A 12,486-nucleotide genomic window follows, 5' to 3' on the forward strand; every position below is an offset into this window, starting at 1 on the left:
TCCCATTTCCAGATTTTTGATGGTGAATTGGAGATGATAGTTTCTCACTCATGGGCTTTCCCACCTGGTCTGCTTTGAACCATGATTCTCAGATCTTAGCCTCAAATTCTCAGACCTGGAAATCAGTCTCCTATTTACCCTTCCCATGTAGGCTGGGATGATAAGTATGTGCCACCGTGGTTGAGATGAAGTCTTGTGAACATTGACTAGGGACAAGATTTAAACTGATCTCCACAGCCTGAGTACTTGAGATTAAAGGTATATACTACCAAGCCTAGCTAATTATTAATCTTAGAAACAGAAGTCAGATTAGTGGCTGCCAGGGATTAAGATGGGAGCAGGCAGTAGAAAAGTAGATATGCTAAGTAAATAAAAAGGGAAAGTAAACAAATAAAAGGACAAGATAAAGGATCCTTGTGGTATTGGAACTATTAGCATCTTGACTGTGGTGGCGGATAATAGGAATCCACAAAGGTCATAAAACTGTATAGAATATAATATGCTTAGAGTATGAGTAAAATTGGAGAGATATGAATTTGTTATATTTAGGTACACTAGAATGTTGTAGTCATTCTTTAAAATTACCTAAATAAAAAAAAGTTACAGGAAAGGAATAGGAGGAGAATGAAGTCATAGAATTTATTGTATATCTTAAAAAATTAAGAATTTGAGGGAAGGGGTGGTATAGAGATGGATGAGGGAGAAAATGAAAGGGGTGACATTGATCAAGATGTATTGTATTCATAAACTGCTGTGTTGAATGATAGTTTATTTGTACAACTACTTAAAGATAACTTCAAAAATTGCAAAAAAAAGGGCTGGGAATATGGCCTAGTGGCAAGAGTGCTTGCCTCCTACACATGAAGCTCTCGGTTGGATTCCCCAGCACCACATATATGGAAAACGGCCAGAAGGGGCGCTGTGGCTCAGGTGGCAGAGTGCTAGCCTTGAGTGGGAAGAAGCCAAGAACAGTACTCAGGCCCTGAGTACAAGGCTCAGGACTGGCCAAAAAAAAATTGCAAAAAAACCCCAACACTTTTCTTACTCTCAAGAAAATTCGATTAGTGTAAAACATTTGCATAACCAAATTGTAGGTTTAATTGCAAACATAAAACAGAACCCAGACCAGGTACTGGTGGCTCACATCTATAATCCTAGCTACCTGGGAGACTGAGATCAGGAGGATCACAGTTAAAGGCTTGTCCAGGTCTCAGTCCTATCTCAGCCACTCAACCAATAGTTAGTCATAAGTGATGATATTTCTATGATTTCCAACTATGTAGGAGGCTGAGATCAAGAGTATTGTGGGTCCAAGCCAGTCTAGGCAAAAAGCAAGATTTTGTCCCAAAAATAACCATTGAAAAAGAAGCTGGAAGTGTGGATCAAATAATAGAGTGAAAATAGAATACACTGCCTAGCAAGTACAAAGCCCTGAGTTCAAACCCCAATACTACCAAAAAGCAAAATTAGAACTTAAAGGATACTTGGATAGAATATCTCTAGATATTAAAGAAGGTTAATGTCTAGCTAAGATTTTGTTGTTTTGTGTTTTTTTTTTTTGTAATCTGGTTCACTCTGGTAGCTTGAGCACCAAATTGCCTTCTGCTTCCTTCTGTGGTAAGGGTTCCTCCTTCAATTTGGAGATCACACTTGGGTGTATAGTAGCTAGGGGAGAAAATGTGATTATAAAAAGAACTACTCGTTCTCTTGAGTAAACAGTTAAGTGCCTTTTGTTTTGGAGCAGTGCTTAGTTACACAAAGACTAATCAAGGAGCCTGGAGACATTTTTCATTCTTTATCTTTCCACTAAAATCAATGATGGTTAATGGAATCCTTTTAAAAAGTGAGACTTCCCCCATTCACCTTCTCTAAGGGAAATCCTATTGTATTAAAGTGACTGAAGCCCATGAGATTGTCTCTATTGCAAATGCTGAACTTGGAAAAGATAAAGCCCTGAGCACTTATTTTTAGAAATGGTAAAAAGTTAATGCTAAGGAGTAAGACTGGGGCACTTATCTATTGAACAAAGAGCTTTGGGGCAGTATGCATCATTAGTCCTGCTCACCAAGCCTGCTGTTATGAGGGCCTGGCACTGTCTGCAGTGTATGCAGCTCTCATTGCATCCAGGACCACCCAAGCACTGCAGTGGAAAGATCCTCGCGTGGCTATATACACACATGCCCAGGCAAGGGAGAAGCTAATGAGCAGAAGTCTTGCTGTGGCAGCTAGGCCCTTATGAGGAAACTCTAGGACTTAACACATCATATCCTGCACTAAAGCACTGCTGGTTGGGGAGGACTCTGTCTAGGTCTGGTAGAGAATATAGGATTCGAAATCTGGGATAAAACTAGGGGCCATTTTGTAGAAAAGTTGTTTATAGAAACCCATGAAATGGCTTTAGTAGGTTGTATTATTGCTGTCACCACCCTGACCTCCAAAATCCATCTGATATGAAAGGCTTCTCACTAGGTTTTATTTCCCTTCATAGGAACAGAATTTCTAGTGATAGTCCAGGTCAACTGGGACGATGTTTTCCTCTGTAAGGTCCCAGAGTTCTTGGAGTGGCCTGGGGTCTGCTTCAGAGCACTCAGTAACCACCTTAGGTTCTTTTCTCTCTCTCTCTCACTCTCTCTATATCATAGGGCTGGAACTCAGAGCCTGGGCACTGTCCCTGAGCTTTTTTGCGCAAGGCTAGCGCTCTAACACTTTGGGCCACAGTGCCACTTCTAGTTTTCTAGTGCTTAATTGGAGATGAGTCTTACAAACTTCCCTGCCCAGGCTGGCTTTGAACCGTGATCCTCAGATAGATCTCAGGTTCCTGAGTAGCTAGGATCACAGGTGTGAGCCACCAGTACCCAGTTCCCTTTTGTTCTTATTGTAGAGACAGTAAACAAATAAATGAGAAAGGAGAAAACAAAAGCAACAAAAATATAAAAGAGGGACTGGGAATATGGCCTTGTGGCAAGAGTGCTTGCCTCGTATACATGAAGCCCTGGGTTCCATTCCTCAGCACCACATATATAGAAAAGGCCAGAAGTGGCTCTGTGGCTCAAGTGGCAGAGTGCTAGCCTTGAGCAAAAAGAAGCCAGGTACAGTGCTCAGGCCCTGAGTCCAAGCTCCAGGACTGGCCAAAAAAAAAAATATATATATATATATATGAACAAAATTAAAAGACATTATATGTAGTTTATGATTGATGCTTTAGAGAAAAATTGAGGGAAAGGAGTAGGGAGTGCTAAGAAAGTGGCTTCTATATTGCATAGCAAGTATGAAGTCAGATGTTGCCTTCTCATAAGCTGCTTCTTAATATATACCAGTGGTAGAAATTGAGCATGTGCAAGGCCCTGAGTTTGATCCCTAGATCTGCAAAAACAACAACAATAAAATGCCACTTGAGCAGAGAAATGAAGAGAGCAAGGGAGCAAGACTTGCAGATAGGAAAGAGCATTCCAGGCAGAGAGGACAGAGAGTACAAAGGTACAAGTATGTCTGGCATGTTCAGGGAAAAGCCAGGAGGCCAAGGTGGTTGGATTAGGGGAAAGGACCTGATGGTTGATGAAATTCTTGCCTCTGTTGGGGGAGAGGGGTGCCAGGGGATCAGAAAGCTGTCAGGCCCTTATTAAGTGCCTCAGCTTTCACAATGAGATGAAAAGCCACTAGAAGTTTGGTGCAGAGCAGTGACATGGGCTGACTATGGCTTTTGCATATCCCTCTGACTTCTGTGTTTAGAATAAATTGGACAGAAGTAAGAAGTATGAAGGATCAAGTGGGAGGCTGTCAGGATGATTTAAGCAAGAGACTGTAGCAGTTTGGAATCAGTTTAAATATGGTAGTGTGATCTCTTTTAAGTTATATGTTGAAACCTAAGGCAAGCAAATTTTCTGGCCTTGCATATGAAGCAGAATCCCCTCTGATAAGAAGGGCAGGAGGAGCAGGCTTATGAAAGTTAGATCACAAACATACTAATTTCTTAGTGAAGAAATCAGACTGGCTCTAAGTCTGGAGTTAGGGAGGATTTGCAAGCAAAAGATGGGATTTTGAGTGGAATTTATCATGTGTCTGCTGAACTAGGCAGGTCTGTGAAATGGGAAGGAGAGGAAAGAGTTACAAAGAAAATAGACACTGCTGTGAGCTCCTAACTTAATGATTAGAAAACATGCTCAAGGACACTTGAGTTCAGTGCTTAGAGCATGCTTCCTTTGTTTCTGCAGAGCTGGGTGCCTCTTCTACCCATTCTCTTGAACATTTATGAGGACTAGCAGAATTAGGAATACAGAAGTGCTTTGTAGATTCCAGGGGCTCTAAATTGTGAAGTGTCATGACTCCAAGAAAACCCATCACAAGCTGTTCCTTTTGGTCTTCTTTCTACCTGTCCCACATTCTGCAGCCCCAGCTGGTAAACTAATCATTCCCTTTTTTCCCCTCCTCAGCTACACAGACATTATTGATGTTGTCCAGGCTATACAGACTCACCCAGACTCAAATGTCAAGTCTTTCTTCACCATTGGTGCCATCACAGCATGTGTGGAGCCTCTGAGCTGCTACATGGAACACAGGTAGTTATTTATGGCCACCTCACACTGTCTGGTGGCATATTTAATTGTGCTAAAAGTGACTGTTTCCCCAGTCACTACAATAAGAACATCACTGTACATGTTTGACTTTGAGAGAGGAGAGAGAGGGAAAGATAAGAGTCTCACAGACTTTCCTGCCTGGTTTGACTTCAATCTATAATCCTTAGACCTCAGCCTCTTGAGTAGCTAGGATTACAAGTGTGAGCCACCAGTGCCTGGCTCAAGTACTAGATTCTTAAGTGACCCAAATAGAAATGAGAGTAATTATAGAATACATGCAAAGGTGTTAAAACAGGAATTATGTCCTTTTAATGCTTAAGAAATGAAAGAAAGCTAGGTGCAGGTGGCTTACTCCTATAATCTTAGCTACTCAGATCTGAGGATCCCAGTTCAAAATCAGACAAGGCAGGAAAGGCCATGAGACTCTTATATCTAATTAATCACAGGAAAAACCTGGAAGTGGTGCTGTGGCTCAAGTGGTAGGGTGCTAGCCTTGAGCAAAAGGAGTTCAGGGACAGTGCCTAGGCCCAGAGTTCAAGCCCAAGGACTGGCACCAAAAAAAAAAAAAAAATACACGCACACACACACACACACACACACACGTATATACACAAACCATTCTTCCCTGGGAAGGACTTTTTGATGTTTTGGGAGTTTCAAAGCCCTGTAAGATTTTTCTCTGGAGCTCAAAGCAGTGCTAGAGCTGTTAGCTAACTCACACTTTGAATCATCATCCTCTATCCTGTTTCACTTGTAATATAGTCAGTTTCCTGCTCTCATTCACCACTGGATTTGTGAATAGGATTAAGCTAGGGGTATAACTCAGTGATAACATTTATCTGGCTTGTGAGGTCTTGGGTTCAATCCCTAGCATAACAAAAAGTTAAAAAATAGAAATCCATCTTACTCTATCTCCTGTTGTCTGAAGAACTGGCACTGCTCCTAACATCTTCTCTTATCACATTTCACCAAGGGTGGACCATATGGAGACTCCTGCACAGTGAGACTTTCAGTTTAAAATGGTGAAAGTCTTAAATAACCATGCCTGTCTAGGGTGCAGTACTACCTGCCACTTGCCTCATCAAATATGTCAACTTGCATATCAGCAATATTTGTATTTTGAGGGAAATAATCAAGACAACTCTAATGAATGGTTTTTTTTAATATTTCTCTCTTTTATCCCTAGATTTCTCTTCCCAAAATGCCTTGATCAGTGCTCACAAGGTAAGCAATATGCTTTACTTCCTGCTTACATGCCTTTCACTTTCTGTTCAGGTACAAGAGATTTCTAAATCTCCATGCTACCACTCTAAAATCTAAAACAGGGAACTTTGACAACCTTCTTTTATCATATTTGATAAACACATTTCTTCCAAGAGCTTATATTGTAGTTATTTTTATTATTAAGTAGGTGTGCAAAGAGGTTACAATTCCATATGTCAGATTACAAATAAAATGAATCTTGATCAATGCCACCCTTTCATTGTTCTCTCCCATTTTACCCTGCCATCCTTTCCCTCAAGTTTCTTTTAATGGCAACAAACAATCACAGCAGCATCACTCCTAAGCTCAGGTATGCTCTGGCCTTGTAGCTAAAGACTGGGTTGAGTAGTCTCTGGATAAACAAAATCTTAATGAATTGCTGTATCCCCAGGGCACAATTTTTGGCAGAACCTATCTTCCTTAATGTCACCCCTTCTTTCACACACTGTAATTTTCCATACCTCCTTGAATATATTTAGAAGAATCTACTCATCCTGCCGGTTATATTCAACTTTGCATTGTCCTACTACTACCAACTATGGAAGCTGTACTTTCTAGTCAAATTAGCTGTGATGCCTAGAGATTGTGAATAAATTATAAATTCCCCACAGTAGTGATCAAATGCCCATTGTTGTCATGAGCTATGCTTGGGAATGGACTTCCTGAGCCAGCCTAGCAAGCAGAAATCTAATGGAAGAAAACAACTCGATGTTCCCAGCACATCTGTGCCTTGCTGATCCCATTGCCAGTCTGCAGGGAGCAGAGACAACAGCATACCAGAGCTGTTGTCTTGGGAAACAGCTGATCTGGGTGCTGCCCAAGGCAGGACACTGGTCCCTGAGGGGGGAAGGGGAATGTGTTTGTTGGACTGCTATACCAGGTAGTCTTGAAGCCCTTTTGTAATTCCCAGGCACTGCATTGCAGCATCAGGGTAGAATAGAAGTTGTCCACTCAGTGTGTAACCCAGAAGGAAGTTAGGTATAAGTTGGAAAAGAGGGATCCAGGTTGACTCTGCTTTTTTTTTAACCTTTGGGTGGGGCGGGGGGGAGGCGTGGAATCAGGGGAAGTGTGTGTCCTGGGACTTGAACTCAGGGTTTGGGTGTTTTCACTGAGCTTTTCTGCTCAAGGCTAGCACTCTACCAGTTGAGCCACAGCTCCATTCCTGGTTTTTTGATGTTTAATTAGAGATAAGGGTCTCACAGACTTTTCTGCCCCAGCTGACTTCAAACCCCACTTGTCAGATCTCAGCCTCCTGAGAAGCTAGGATTATAGGTAAGTGCCCCTGGTGCTATAGGCTTAGTAGGTTTTTATTTTAGGGGATTAAGAAAGGTAGTGGTACCTGCCCTTGAAACAGAAATCACCAAAATATATGTACAGAGATAATCAAGAAAGCTATCTGACCCTAAGTAATGTATTTGGAAGTTTTAGTCAAGGCCAAGGGCATGGTGTATAGTCAGCCAATATCCAGGCATGGGTCTGAAAAGTAAGAAGGCCAGAGTGTGGGGGGAAATGAAAAGTCTAGGAAACTGAAAGTCAAAGCAGGACAGAGCAGAGCTTCAGACATCAGAGAAGGAATAGGACCAGTGGTGTGTAATGTTGCAGAGACCTTAAGAGAAGAACAGAAAAAAGCCTTTGACTTTGCAATGACCTCAGCAAGAGTACCTGAGTACTGAGTGAGTACCTGTTCACTCAGGTGAGAGCTGGCTGAAGCCAAGTGGACTAGTAGTCAATGAGCTACTAGAAGCCAGAAAATGTAAATGATACATTAAGGTGTTTAGAGCTGTTAAAAGAGAGATTGACAGCGAGAGGAGAGTGCTTTCAAGAAGTTTTTATTTCTATGCCAGACATGGTGGCTGACACTTGTTACCCTTGCTATTTGAGAGGCTGAGATCAGAATGATAGCAGTTTCAGGCCAGCGTAGGCAGAAAAGTTTTTGAGACCTCATTTCAACAGAAAAGGCTGGGCATCTTGGTGCGCATACCTGTCATCACAGATACACTAGAAAGCATAAATAGAAAGATTGCAGTCCAAGCTGACATGGGCAGCAAAGGAGGAAACTGTCTCTCAAAAATAATCAGAGCTTGGCTGGGAATGTAGCTTAGTGGTAGAGTGCTTGCCTAGCATGCACGAAGCCCTGGGTTCAAGTCCTTAGTACCACATAAACAGGAAAGACTGGAAGTGGTGCTGTGGCTCAAGTGGTAGAACACTAGCCTTGAGCACAGTGAGACTCAGGGACAGAACCCAGGCCCTGAGTTCAAGCTCCAGGACTGGTGAAATCAATCAATCAATCAATCAGAGCTTGCTGTGCACCAGTGGCTCATGCTTATAATCCTAGCTACTCAGAAGGCTGAGATCTGAGGATCATGGTTCAAAGCCAGCCTGGGCAAGAAAGTCCATGAGACTCTTATTTCCAATAAACTACTCACAAAAAGTCAGAAGTGGCACTATGGCTCAAGTATAAAGAGTTATCCTTGAGCCAAAGAAGCTCAGGGACAGTGCCCAGGCCCAAAGTTCAAGCCCCAGGACCAGCCAAAAAAAAATCAGAGCTGCCAGGCACTGGTGGCTCATCCTGTAATCCAAACCACTCAGGAGGCTGACATCTGAGGATCATGGTTTGAATCCAGCTTGAGCAGGAAGTCCATGAAACTCTTATTTCAGTGAACTACCAAAAAGCCAGAAGTAGAGCTTTGGTTCAACTAGTAGAGTGCTAGCGTTGAGTACAAAAGCACACACATCACACACACACACACACACACACACACACACACACACACACACACACACACACAGACGAGAAAGAGAGAGACAGAGAGCATGCTAAAGAGGCTGGAAGGCCTGCCTAATGAAATTTGAATCTCTGAGTTCAAAACCCTAGTTCTCCCCCCACATGTGATGGATTATTCCTGTAATCCCAGGAATCTTGCTGTTTGAGGCCAGTCTGGGTAAAAATTTCAAGTTTCCATCTCAAACCAATAAAGCTAGGCTTAGTGGCATGTGTCTAGCTACATGAGTGGCATAACTAGGAAGATTGAAGACCAGGCCAGCCTAGGATAATATGCATGATCCTATTAAATAAAGCAAGAATGGCTGGGAGTGTGGCACAAGTGGTATAGTGCTTGCTGCTTAATAATGGGTTCATAGTGGGTTCATAATGGGCTCAAACCCCATTATGGCGAAAATAAAACAACCAGTCAGGTGTGGTGGCACATGTCTGCAATCCCAACACTGGGGTCATGACAGGGTAAGAGGGCCTGAGGGAAAGGATCAAGAGTTCCAGGCCAGTGAGACTTGTCTTAAAAACAAACCCCCTCCCAAAGTAATTACTATTACTGAATTAATTCCTCCTCCCTTGTTGCTGAAGAGAAAACCTGTGAGCTACAGGAAGATAGTAGACTTGATAGAGAAAGTTTATGGGAGTCCATAGCTCAAGACTGGGAATAAAAGTTGACTCAGAAAGTGTTGTCTTCCAGGGAAGTTGAGGAAGTGTATTTCTGGTTAATGGTTCTGACTGCTTGCTGACCTGTCCTAGGCCCTGTCATTCTTGTAATGTTGGAGCTGCCTTCTCCTTGGCACTTTCTCCCTCAGTGCCTCTCTACTTTTTTGCATGATAAACAAGCACAAATGGCCAGGTGTGGGGATCTTGGAGGTCTTGATCTTTATCATTGTCCATAAACCAAAAATAGCCTTGGGAGTAAAGCTCCTTTTAGTTTGAATCTTTCTAGGCCAAGTCAGACTGTTCCCTCTGGCACTTGCAAGATATATTCCATTAGTACTACCTTCCCGACTCACTGTTCAAAGGCAATGTGTCAAGTCCATGCTTGTAAATAGTTAGCTAGGATAGGGACAGATGACCTTGAGGCTGTATTGCTCATGGAGTGACAGTGCCTTGATAAATATCTTCTTTTTTGCATCTAAACACACAGGACTCTGTGGCCTGGCCTCATTTGAGGCTTACCATGGGCACAGGCAGTATGGAGAGGGAGGAGATAAAGGGTTTACTTAGAAGTAGGCTTTATCACCAGTGGACAAACACTTCATACCCCAGGGAGGGTATCTCCCTTTGCTCCTGTTCATAAGTTAGGCTACTTGATTCACTGCTTTTAACCACAGAGGATTATTTTATAAGGAAAAAAGGACTATGTAATATCCTCAGGATGGTATGCTGATAGAAATTCAAAACCTAGGAAGCAATCTTGCTACTTAAACTGCAAACTAGACAATTCTGGCTTAAAGGCAAAGTGGAGCTATTTTGTTCTTATGGCCTCCTTTTGGAAGTATCTGTAGATAAAAAGAAATGAGTTTTAGCTGAGCACCAGTGGCTTATACCTATAACCCTAGTTACTCAGAACACTGAGATCTAAGGATCAAGGTTTGAAGCCAGCCCAGAAAGAAAAGTCTGTGAGACTCTGCAGTCTCCAGAAAAGCTGGAGATAGAGCTATTGCTTAAGAGGTAGAGTGCCAGCTTTGAGCAAAAAATCTCAGGGACAATGCCCAGGTTCTGAGTTCAAGGCCCATGACAGGCACAAAAAGAAAAAAATGTATTTACTCCTGGGCTGCTGTGAGCTTTTAGTCCAGTTTGAGATGTTGAAAGTGACTGCAGGGACTTGTTTGTTTGTTTGTTTTTCCTGTGCTTAGGAACAGATCAGGCTAAGCTGCCTGCTCATTCACATCCCAGACAAGTGAGGCTTTGGCTAAATCTGGTGTTCACTCCTTGATATACAACATAAGGAAGCTCCTGGCCCAAACAAGATGAAACTTCTTCTTGTGGCCTGTTTTCCCTGTGCACCAGATAACTGTGTACCTGCCTCACAGATGGCATTTCCTCTTGGCAGGTGGCAGTTTACATAGCCGTCTCAGGAATGCTGGGGATAATCCTTTTGCTTGCTTCCCATTAAAGCAAAGGCTCTTTTCTATGCCCAGTTCCTGACCTAGAATCTCAGCCCTACAAGATTTGTCCAGATGGTACATGTTTGGCAGGCAGAACTTTGGAAAGGGTACATCTCCTAGCTTTTCTTCAGCAGGGTAGCCCTGTACCTGTGATGCTGGTAAATACTCCACAGGTGGGCATGTTTCCACTGGTATTACACTCCCTTTTCTTTTGCCCAGGAGGATACCAGCGTCCCCTAGGCCTTTATAGATCTCCATTCAGTTTTTCCTGTCTCCTCTTTTTAAGAGCCACCACTGTTCTTGTCTTGAGAATCTCATAGATCACTTGTTTGCCTATGAATCCTGAGAATTTCAGGATACCACCTGCTTGCCCACAGTGCCACATTTGGGGCATAACCTCTTGAACTTCCTCCTGTGGTTGAACCAGGCATGGGATTATGACAGACTATCTAAGCAGGCCTTGCTATAGCCCTGCAGCCTCGAGAGTGACTTTCTGAATTGAGAGCTAAGGCACAGGCACCCCAGCTATCACCTTGATTAGGAGGCGTCCCAGACACTGGTGGAAGAAGGCCAATCTTAGTGCAAAAGCTTCAGGATAGCAGGGTACCTAGCTGCTCAGGAGACTGAGGCATGAGAATCACAGTTTGAAGCCAGCCTGGGTAGGAAAGTCCATGAGACATTTTTCTCCAATAAAGGACTCAGAAAACGTTGGAAATGGCACTGTAGCTCAAGTGGTAGAGAGCTAATCTTGAACACAAAGCGGCTCATGGACAGCGCCCCAGCCCTATATTCAAGCCCCAGCACCAGCAAAAAAGGAAAACGTGCATGGAAGGAACCTTTTTAAAATACAAGAGTCATTGGAAGTAGGAAATTCAAAGGGAATACCAAATTTGAGAGACACAGGGTAAAAAAAAAAAGAGAGAAATAACTACAAAAGCAATACTTGCAAAACTGTTTGGTGTAAGTGAACTGAACACCTGGGGGGGGGAGGGAAAGGGGGGAGGGAGGGGGCATGAGGGACAAGGTAACAAACAGTACAAGAAATGTATCCAATACCTAACGTATGAAACTGTAACCTCTCTGTACATCAGTTTGATAATAAATATTTGAAAAAAATAAAATAAAATAAAATAAAATACAAGAGTCGAGCACTGGTGGCTCATGCTTGTGATCCTAGCTACTCAGGAGGCTAAGATCTGAGGATGGAGGTTCAAAGCCAGCCCTGTCAGGAAAGTCCATGAGACTCATCTCCAATTAACCACCAAAAAACCAGAAGTGGTGCTGTGGCTCAATCAGTAGAGCACTAGCTTTGAGCTGAAGAGCTCAGGGACAGCATCCAGGCCCAGAGTTCAAGCCCCATGACTGACCTGGAAAAAAAAAAAAGACACGAGACAGGTGCACTGGTGGCTCACGCCTGTAATCCTAGCTACTGAGGAGGCTGAGATTCTGAGGATCACATCATCAAAGGATACCAGTCTAGGCAGACAAATCCAAGAGAAACACTTAGTTCTCACCACCAAAATAGCCAGAAGTGGAGCTAGAGTGTCAGCCTTGTGTGAAAAAGCTAAGGGACAGTCTTCAGGCCCTGAGTTCAAGCCCCAGTATTGGCACAAAAATTTAAAATTAAAAATTGTTCAAAGATTTAAAAGTAACCTGTAGAGGAGCTAAAAATCTTAATGTGACCTACAAGAATATGATAGTGGAGAAATGGAAAATGTTAAATTTATACAACAACTTCACAATTTTTTATATGGAAGTCAGT

At 42.8% G+C, this 12,486-nt stretch overlaps 1 protein-coding gene across 2 annotated transcripts in view; it reads left to right on the plus strand.

Annotated features, from left to right (window-relative positions):
• Dnaaf9 (dynein axonemal assembly factor 9) overlaps positions 1–12,486 on the plus strand; it is a 120,914-nt gene that overhangs the window by 87,110 nt on the left and 21,318 nt on the right. For both annotated transcript variants that reach the window (XM_048348887.1, XM_048348886.1), the window contains exons 28-29: positions 4,431–4,556; positions 5,761–5,798. In XM_048348887.1, coding sequence (XP_048204844.1) covers positions 4,431–4,556; positions 5,761–5,798 — 164 coding nt within the window. The remainder of the gene's footprint in view (positions 1–4,430; positions 4,557–5,760; positions 5,799–12,486) is intronic.

The sequence above is a fragment of the Perognathus longimembris genome, chromosome 6, assembly GCF_023159225.1.
Source record: "Perognathus longimembris pacificus isolate PPM17 chromosome 6, ASM2315922v1, whole genome shotgun sequence".
NCBI lineage: Eukaryota > Metazoa > Chordata > Mammalia > Rodentia > Heteromyidae > Perognathus > Perognathus longimembris.